Source organism: Halyomorpha halys, unplaced genomic scaffold, assembly GCF_000696795.3.
Source record: "Halyomorpha halys isolate HHAL.00 unplaced genomic scaffold, Hhal_1.1 Scaffold1649.1, whole genome shotgun sequence".
In the NCBI taxonomy this organism is placed as follows: domain Eukaryota; kingdom Metazoa; phylum Arthropoda; class Insecta; order Hemiptera; family Pentatomidae; genus Halyomorpha; species Halyomorpha halys.
The window spans coordinates 84,530-95,429 of NW_027110978.1; the positions used below are offsets into that span (position 1 = coordinate 84,530).

At 29.2% G+C, this 10,900-nt stretch overlaps 1 protein-coding gene across 1 annotated transcript in view; it reads left to right on the plus strand.

Moving 5' to 3' along the window:
* Positions 1-1,877: 1,877 nt before the first annotated feature.
* LOC106690298 (uncharacterized) overlaps positions 1,878-10,900 on the plus strand; it is a 58,695-nt gene continuing 49,672 nt past the window's right edge. Inside the window, exon 1 of the mRNA XM_014435694.3 lies at positions 1,878-2,130. Within this exon, the coding sequence (XP_014291180.1) occupies positions 2,086-2,130 (45 nt within the window). The 5' untranslated portion in view covers positions 1,878-2,085. The remainder of the gene's footprint in view (positions 2,131-10,900) is intronic.

The following is a 10,900-nucleotide window of genomic DNA, read 5'->3' on the forward strand; positions in this document are numbered from 1 at the left end:
CTATTTTATTTTTTTATTTATTTATTTTTATTTTAGTATGTATGAGATTCATTCATCACTATTACCTATTGCCCACAACTGTGTGTACCTATTGCCCACAACTGTGTGGCAGATTGTAATATCTATCAATGAATAAATCTATCAATCTAAAAAAAAAAAATATTCAGGAATTTTCTGGGAAAGTCATTGGCTGTTACGATTTTTCCGTAAAAAAACATGTTATTAACAAAACTAAGCTCACAAAGTAAACTTTTTTTTAATGGTTTTATATGCCAAACGGTTTGTCTCTTTCTGAAAAATAATAAAAAATATTACTACTGCTATTACATGATTTTTTATTTGCTAAAAATTAAAAAAAAAAAACATTACGAGGATTTAAGTAAAGCAAATTATATTCGTTTACAGCATCGTCTGAAACCTTTAAATACTATTTTTCAAAGAATTTTTAAATTTGAAATCTTTCACCTCAAGGATTTTTCCTTTTGGTAACCATAGTTGATATAATCGTTCATAACTAGTCCAAATTTTATCCATTTCCAATGTTAATACGACTAATCTTTTAAGGATGAAATATTAGTTCCAAATAAAGGATATCGTTTAAATTTTTTTATTTTACATCTCCAGTTCTAATTAGTTTAATTAGATCCGAGTTGTGCCCTTTGGTGCAGTTTATAGAGGCCTAAAACTCTCCCAAGATCGTGTGTATTGGTTGAGTTGTGTTGAAGTTATTTATATTTTTTTATCATATATATTTATTATACAATTTTTTTTACTGCAATAAACATAATAAGCAATTAATTAAATCCTGGAAGATTATTGATTGACCGTGTGAATTGATGAATGGAATATGGTCCGGGTGCGGTCAAAAAAACTCAAATAGTAAATGGGTATACTATTTTAATTGAGCCAATGTTTCGCCCCACGTTGCAGGGCTTCGTCAAGAAAAGATACAAACACTTGACATAGTTACAAAAAAAGAAAAAACATAAGTGGAAAATAAGAGGGGTTTACAATGAAAAGTAAAATTTAATAAGAAAAATTAAAGGTTGTAAACAGCAAATGAAAAGGGTAATAGTAACAGATAGATAAGAGAAGAAATATTAAAGAAAGTACAAATTAAGAGATGAAAAAAGAAAAGAATAAAATCAAATATATGCAGGTACGAATTCTGTCTCATCATTTGATTTTATTCTTTTCTTTTTTCATCTCTTAATTTGTACTTTCTTTAATATTTCTTCTCTTATCTATCTGTTACTATTACCCTTTTCATTTGCTGTTTACAACCTTTAATTTTTCTTATTATATTTTACTTTTCATTGTAAACCCCTCTTATTTTCCACTTATGTTTTTTCTTTTTTTGTAAGTATGTCAAGAGTTTGTATCTTTTCTTGACGAAGCCCTGCAACGTGGGGCGAAACATTGGCTCAATTAAAATATTATACCCATTTACTATTTGAGTTTTTTTGACCGCACCCGGACCATATTCCATTCATCAATTAATTAAATCATTAATCCAATATGATTATATCAAACTTTCAATTGTATTCATTTAATCTATCTGCATCCCCTAAATCTAGCCATTACGAAGCATTGCAGGGTCTTCTAGTAATTGATAAATATAACTAGCCTCAAATAAAATTTAAAATATTATGATACAGTCAGGATCTCCGGTCATAATCTTTATAAAATTTAAAATTGTTTTCCCCGATATCATAGCAACGCCCGTAGCAACAAATAAATAATTCAGAAACACAGACAGAATGTATCTGATTAATAATTACTACGAAAAAGAAGAAACGAAATTCCTGAGCTATTTTTACGACGTTTCCTAGGAAGCTTACGACTGAGAGAGATAAGCTGCGCCTCGATACGTACCGCCTTACATCATGACAAGGGAATGCGACGATCTGATCGAATTAAACAGAGCAAAGGATTAAAGGACTCTTGAGGACCTCATCCTGGGGCGACATAAGGGTCTCTTTGTCAGCTGTTGGTGCTGACCAATCCCTCCCTCCACTCTCTGTAGAGTCAGTCGGCGGGTAGGTGCCTCAGTGTGCGGATGGTCTGTGATGGGAAGTCAAAGCGATGGCTGTACAATACGGCAAGGGAGCATTCTCCAACAAGTATAAGGTCTGTTAACATTAATATTATTTAATTTATTATCATTAAAATTTATTTTTGTTTCGAAAATTTTATATTGCTGCAAACAAATTCTCTGCGTTTTTCTATTCAGCTTGCTAATAAAGTTTGTAAAAAAAAAATTTTTTTTTTTTAATATATTTTATTTTATACCAGATCGACCTGGTGGGCCTTACATAGTTGATATAACCGTTATATTATAAATATATATTTTTTAACAGTTGATTATGGGGGAGGGGGGATATAGTCTCGTACAAAAGACACCCCTAACTATAAACAATGTTATTTTTAAAAGAAGAAAAAATAAAATAAATAGATAAGAATAATGTTTCTTAATAAAAGAGGAAAGTAAAATTAATAACAAAAAATAATGATATTGCTACACTTAAATACAACAAACAATTGCCCTCGAATAGTAAAAAGAAACAAGTTAATTTGACAATAGGGACGAGAGAAGATAAAATAAAATAAAAATAATAATAATGAATAAATAAAATAAGTAATAATAAAAAGTAAAATAAAGGTAGTGTGACTATGAATTAATTTTATATTGATTAAAATTTATAAAAGAATGTCCTGCAGCAGTCTGGGTTTCAGTCTTCAGGTTGAGGTAAAATAATATTACTTAAATAAATCAATTTGTATCCATGCTTAGTCTCGACATTTCGGCCATCATCCAGACAATCTTAAATATAAATTTACATCTCACATCCAATTATTTTAAAACATTTTACAGGCTATTCTCCCTAGATCATTAATTACAAGTCCAATCACCCTATTTTGTCACAATTTCATTAATTTTCAAAACTTTTAATTTTAGATCAACTTAACACTATGTTCATATATAGATAGTTGCTAAGTGTTAAGTTGATCTAAAATTAAAAGTTTTGAAAATTAATGAAATTGTGACAAAATAGGGTGATTGGACTTGTAATTAATGACCTGGACAGAATAGCCTGTAAAATGTTTTAAAATAATTGGATGTAAGATGTAAATTTATATTTAAGATTGTCTGGAGCATGGCCGAAATGTTGTCGAGACTAAGCATGGATACCAATTGATTTATTTAAGTAATATTATTTTACCTCAACCGGAAGACTGAAACCCAGACTGCTGCAGGACATTCTTTTATAAATTTTAATAAATATAAAATTCATTCATAGTCACACTACCTTCATTTTACTTTTTATTATTACTCACATACGTTTTTAAATAATTGGATGAGAAATGTAAATTTATATTTAAGATTGTCCTTGAAGATGGCCGAAACGTTGTACTGTTGATATAATAAAGACTGTTGAGACTTAATATGGATACCAATTGATTAATTTAAAAAATAAATACTAGTCTCAAGAAATTGAAAAAATTATATATAATATTATACTCGAGACTAGTTTTATTGGTAAAATAACATAATCTGTGTCCAATTTAAGTCTCAAAAAACTCTTTATTATTCCTTTAAAAGCCCAACGCTTCGGCTTCGGCCAACCTGGACATCCTCAAAGATAATCATATATATAAATTTACGCCTCACATCCAACAATTAAATATATTTTACAGGCTATTCTGCCGAGGTTAATAAATTTAGTCAAATTAACCAATTTTGTAAACTTTCCGTTCAATTCTAAAACTTTTAATTATAGATTAACTTAAGTCAATTTTAAAACAAAACAAATTGTTTGATAATATAGTTCAGTTAATCTTTAATTAAAAGTTTTAAAATTGAATGAAAAATTCAAAATTATGTAAATTTTACTAAATTCATTGACCTCGACAGAATAGCCTGTACAAATTTTTAAATTGTTGGACGTGAGGCTTAAATTTTTATTTAAGATTGTCCTTTAGGATAGCCAGGTTGGCCGAAACGTTGAAGATTTAAAGCAAAAATAAAGAGTATTATGTATTTAAATAATTGAGCGTATAATTTCCAATTATGGAGAAGATGATCAGGGTTTCGGTCAGAAGAGAGCAAAAATAGTTTACAACTATTTATTATCCGACATTTCGCCTCACTTTGTAGGGATTCATAAGGGCTAAAAGATACAAAAAAAAAAAAAAAAGAAAAATTTGAAATAGTAAGATAATAAAAACAAAAAAGTATGGTAAATATTATGTAAAAAAAAAAAAAGTGAAAATACAAATAAAACAGTATCAATACAAAATAAACGATAATAAGAATAAATATTTATTTAGTAGTGATCAGTCTTAATGTTTTGATCATAAACTGTTTTCCAACATAAAAAATAGTGTGAAAATCGGCCCTGGTTAAAAATAATTGAAACATTCTTACATGTTCACTATTTCTAGCACGTTAATAAAACCTAACATAGAGCATAAAATCCAATTTTATGTATACATATCATTTTGAATACGTTATATAAACAAACATAAGTTTAATCAGGATCTAAAGGAACTAATAGAAGCTGTTAGTACTTTTTTAGTTATACAGATGAACTGGCTACATTAGGAAAAACAATCCCATGACTAAATAAAAATAAATAAATAAAAATTAAAAATAACAAACTTGCAAGTTGAGACTTGATACATCAAACTGCTCTTTCATATCAATTCGGGATATTATCCTTAGGACATGAAATAAATTTAATAATTTCACAAGTATCTGTGTCCTGAATTAGCTTTTTATTTATTTATTTTCTCAGCCTTGCTCTATGCTGTATAAGTGTATTGTGCAATGTGAATAAGATTGACATGTAAGGTCGTGGGACTCAGTAACGAACGAATCCCAAAAATATTAATTAACACTGAAACTACGAGAAGACATCTGAGGGGTAGACCGAAAGGTTGATGGGAGGATTGCATTAGTAGATTTGAGTTAGGACGGGGGTCATAGCCTTTATTATTACTATGACTTTGCCCTGTGGCAATACAGGACATGTGGCTGGAATTAATCCATCAGGACGCCTCTACAGAACAATGAATGCGAGTATAGTAGGCAAGAGACCACGTGAGAGGCCAAAAACCAGATGGATAGACAGAATCGACAAAGATGCGAAAGAGCTGCATGAAGAAAACTAGATAGCAGTGGCCAAAGATAAGCATGCGTGGAGAAGGCCGGTTCGAGTGGCCAAAGATCTACGAGCTCTTTAGAGCCAACGGAAAAAGAAAATGTAACAACTTAAAATTTTGAAAAAATAAAAAATTCCCAATCGTTTCAACAGTTGTTATATTCCTATTATCCCTCTTCCGTCCCTCCTCTACCTGGTGGTCTTCTAGAAGCCGGTCCTTGGTTAAAGTGGTCTGGGCCCACTGAACTTTTCCACTTGAAAACAATTTTTTTTAATGTTTAATGTTCCGTGACCAGCTGAGAGAAATCATTCTCTGTGAGAACATACAGTTCAGTTTCCTTCAGCCCTTTGTGTCTCAAAGGCGATGCAAATAATAATTATGTGCTCAGCAGTTTCTGGCGCGTCACAATGTGGACTAGTGGGTCGACATCCATCCCATGGCGATGAAGCTTAGCTCGAAAAATTAAATAATAAATAATTAAAGATAAGGCAGCTATCTCACCCCAATTTTAGATTACTTCAATAAAAACTATGTATAATTACAAGTCAAAATGGATGAGTCTGCCAAGTATAGGTAGGGGGAATAAAAAATGGCGTCTGTTTCAAAACCATAACAAAACACTAATCTTTCATTCGGAGCTCTATATCTTAAAAACTACCAAGAGCACAAGAAAATTTAAGAGAACATTATTAAAAGAAGAGTAAATTTGCTAAAATATGAGCCCTAATAGAGTTATTTACGTTAAATAGTTCTAGAGATATAGCTTTTTAAAAAGCAAAATATCTTAAAAATCTACTGAAAGATTAGTTAATTTATTTTGAGAATTCTATATCTCAGGAACTATGTGACGTACAGATGATGTCTATTAGGACTCAAATTAAAGCTAGTTTAATGGACTATAGAAGTTTATGAACTTTACCTTCGTAGGAATAGTAGTTTTCATGATATTTGCTAAAATAAATTGATTTATAGTTCTTCGTACAATAAATTTGATTTGTGAAAAACTTCATTTCAGAAACCATTGGATGCACAGATGTCTGCCAGCGCTCAAATTAAAGCTAGTTAAATTTACTACAAAATAGTTAATAATGTTTATCTTTGTAGGAGTAGTAGTTTTTATGAAATTTGACAAAATAAACTCACAAAATGTTAATTTCTAGTTGTTCGTATAAAATGTGGGATTTTTGAAAAAATATATCTCTAGATCCATAAGACGCACTTATGTCATCCAACACTCAAAATAAAGGAAATTTAACTTACTATAGAGTAGTTTATGACACTTATCTTCGTAGGGGTAGTGGTTTTTTTATGATATTCACATGTGGATACGAATTTGGCAAATGAAAATTTGTCCGAACAACTATAAATCAATTTATTTTAGCAAATTTCATGTAAACTAATGCTCCTACAAAGATAAACATCATAAACTACTTTATAGCTCATTAAACTAGCTTTAATTTGAGTCCTAATAGACATCTGTACGTCAAATGGTTTTTGAGATATAAATTTTTCAAAATAAATTCACTAACTACTGATCTTTCATTACGTCCCATACATTTTTATGAAATGTTGCTTTTTAAAAAAAGCTATATCTCGAATACTATATAACGTAAATAACTCTATTAGGATTCATATTTTAGTAAATTTACTCTTCTTTAAATGACGTTCTCGAGGTTTTCTTGTGCTGTTTCTACTTTTTAAGATATAGAGCTCCCAATGAAAAATTAGTTTTTTTTATCGCTTTTAAACAGCCGCCATTTATTATTCCCCCTACCTATACTTGGCAGACTCATCAATTTTGACTATTAATAATACATAGTTTTCATTAAAGTAATCAAAAATTGGGGTGGAATAACTGACAGTTTTCTCCTCTTGGGTTCTTGTACTAGAAAGCTCCCATGCCTGGTCAGGAATCGGGAGATCAAGTAGTCTAGAAGGACATACTTTGCTTTGACCGTGACAAGACGGTGGAAAGTTCTTCCTGAAGGTGTGTCCTGTATTAGCAATTGAGGATCCCATTTGTCAAAGTTAAGTGGTCTTAAAAGTGAATATCGAAAGAAAAAGAAATATTTGGCCCCTTTCATTCAGGCTAGGAACTGAGGGGGTAATTACCTAAGGAGAGACAAATCAACCATTTTTTTTTTCATCTTCACAATCAACTTCTTGATTTTTTTGATTGGAGCTTCACAAAAAATAAAATAAAAATAAATATTAGCATGTAGCTAAAAAGGTTCTAAAATACTACGAACCTATGTAATATACACTTTGAGTCAATTCAATAATGCAAAACGCGATGGGAATTTTTGATTTTAAATGCCTCGTTTATTAAAATTTTATCTCTAGCTCAAATAATAAGGTTGCCTTTTAAATACGAAGTGAATATAATTTGTTATATTAATAATGAATATTGATAGAAAATTAACTATATCCCTCCTTTCCTATCTTGGTCGCTCCCTTATTTTAAAAACATTCTGAATCTTAAATTTCCTACCTTATCTATAATATCGCAGCTACCAGCGTTATCAACATATTGCAGGCTATTGTACCTTTGTCAAATTTTATCTTAGTCAATAACCTATAAAACATTATTAAATTAGAGGAACACTAAGCACCAACCAATTAATTTTTATCACAATGTGTTAAATTATCTATTATTATCACAATTTCAATTATTTTAATTATTCGGTTTACAATGTCTATACAATCTATCACTATATTAACAATGCATTGTTTAACCTACCTATAAGAAGTTAGATTAGAAAATATCGCTTTCTTGTTTTCTGCTTCTTAGCAGTGTTGCCTGATTCCTTTTCTGGACGAAATTTATCTTTGTAAATGTAAATAAACGTGTATTTTAATAACGTGCATCGAAAACCGTGTGACAGAGATAAACTATCTTATATCTTCGACTTAAAATTCAAATAATGTTTTATACCAATACTTGAAAGAATACTGAACAATATGAGATTCATTTTTTTAGATTTACTTGAAAAGAGAACTGGTCCTATTGATAAGTCAGAAACTCAACTTTGGGACTTGACTGGGGGCTGACAAAACTAGCATTAAATATTTGATAATTACACAGCCATTAATTATTGGAACTTAAATAGGAGAAAGAAATATCTGCCTAAAGAAAGATAATAATAAAAAAAAAAAAAAAGATTCTCATTCAAATAATTTTTAATTGTAAAAATCCTCATATAACTTAAGTAGCATCGAAATTGGAGAATTACTCATATATTGTGATTAATCACGGTAAACTATATAGAAAATACATAAGAAGATGCTCAGGGTTGCGGTCAAAGGAGAAACAAAAATAGTTTACAACTATTTATTTTCCGAAGTTTCGTCCCACTTTGCAGGGCTTCATCAGTACTAAAAAGATACAATGATAACAATAAAAATACAAAGATAAGATGCAATGATAAGAATAAAAATAAGTAACAATGGCAAGAGTAAAATTTTTTTATAAAAATACGTAAAATATACAGTTAAAAAGTACAGGAGATGTACATAAAACAAAACAATACGGGGAAGGAAAAAAAAAAAAAAAAGAGATTGAATAAACGTCATGAAAGAATAATTATAAATAAATAAGTAATAATAAAGATATAAAATGATAATAAATGAGCAAAGAACAAGTCAGGACCGCAACCCTGACCATCTTCTTATATATCAATTTTTACGGTCAACTATATATACATACATATATACAAAATAATTTAATAATTAATCCAATTTGTAAGTAAAGTAATAATGTATATTTAATTTTAACTAAATACATTAATTTATATCAAACTTTCACTTCGGTTCAATTAATTTATAAACATCATCAAATCTAGATAATAATCGGGCACCATTGTGGCGTTGACCAACCAAATGGTGGATGGTTATGATGAGTTCCGAAAAATATCGTAAGTTTATAAGAAAAGTCGTGCACCAATTTTTTCTTTATTTGATTCTTGGATTCTACTCATCTTGAAACGTAAAACCTCAAGATTTCAGTAAAGGGACTAAATTTTTTTTCTGATCGATTACAATGATAGATTATCGTTAATAAGGAACCAAAAAAACCAATTAGATATCAAAATGTATGAAGAGAGCTTATTTAATGATTAAAAAATATTCGATTAAAATATTACTGGAAATGAATATTTTCTATAATTAAAGAAGGATGGGATGAAAAATAAAGTTCTAGACGCCCTCGATCTTAGAATTGTAGAAATACATCAAATAAGGCGATTTGACGACCTAAAAAAAATTGAAATAATTGTTTAAATAAAATAAATTGTATCCAATTTAAGTTTAAATTTAAATTTAACACTCTTTTTAGATTTCTTTAAAAGTCTAACGTTTTGGCCATTCTCAAGGATACTCTTAAATATAAAATTACACTACATCAATAATTTAAGAACTTTTTGCCGGCTATTCTATCCAGGTCACCAATTTAAGTAAAAATAACCTATGAGACAACAAAACATTAGAGGATTATAGTGATTTATTAATAAGCTACCCTTCACATTAATATGTGTACCAACACAACGCTAGCCGCCATGATGGTTTCATATGTGACATCATTTAGACATAAACAAACTACACTTTAGTTATTCACACTTTTTAGCTGTTTTAAAATTATTATGTATTTTGCTTTTAAAACATTTTTCATTATTTTGTATCGAACGTAATTCTCCATATAGTTTTCCAACTGGAAGGAAAATTCTTTACGTTTTTAGTTACTTCAAGTTGTCCTTCGGAATAAATATAACCTATAAATGAACTTGCAGTTTATATCTTTCATTATACTCACATCAAAGTGATCTTCACAAAAATATAATCTATCATTTAGATATGATAATAATTTTGAATCCATTTCAGCCATAGTTTTCCAACTGGAAGGAAAATTCATTACGTTTTAATTTCTTTAAGTTCTCTTTCAGAATAAATATAACCTATAAATGAACTTGCAGTTTATATCTTGCATTATACTTATTATATCGAAGTGATCTTCAGAAAAATGTAATCTATTATTTAGATTCGATAATAATTTTGGATCCCTCTAAACTTTATTGGTGTCTTTATAGTAGTATTTTTGCAATTAAGTACTGCGTAAGAACGATAAGAAATATAATTCATAATGGATAATAGCTTAAATAACAAAGAAAATTGAAGAAAAAAAAAAATTAAAATATCTCTTGAACTGAGCAGATAAGACTAGCCTATGTCATTAATGTCAGAATGACGTCATGCTAAAACAATAATGGCGGCTTACTTTTTGAGACTTGAGACTAAATAATGATTTTATAAAAAATACAATGATTTTGTAAAATTAAATTTATGACCTGTAATTTTATTGAAATACTTCAATTAATATAAAGGTTAAAAAACACTCAGACTTTGTTTACACTACAGTACTATGCAAGGAATTTGAAAATTGCAGGATATATATAGTCGCCTTGAGGATTCTGTCAGCTGTGTCAACCCACGCCTAGTCAAATCGCTGCATTGCATAATTGTGCATTCCTTGTCTTAAGGCAATGTCTCTTTTATTCCGGATTTTTTAAAACATAATAATCCTTAAAAATATATTATTTTTATAATATTAATCAAAGTATATAAAGGAAATATAGAATCAGTTTTGACCAAGTGGGGGCTCTCCAGGTTAGAGAATTAATTTTCAGAAAAACTTTGGATTATCAACAAAAATAAACAATACACTATTTTAAATGATTATTTT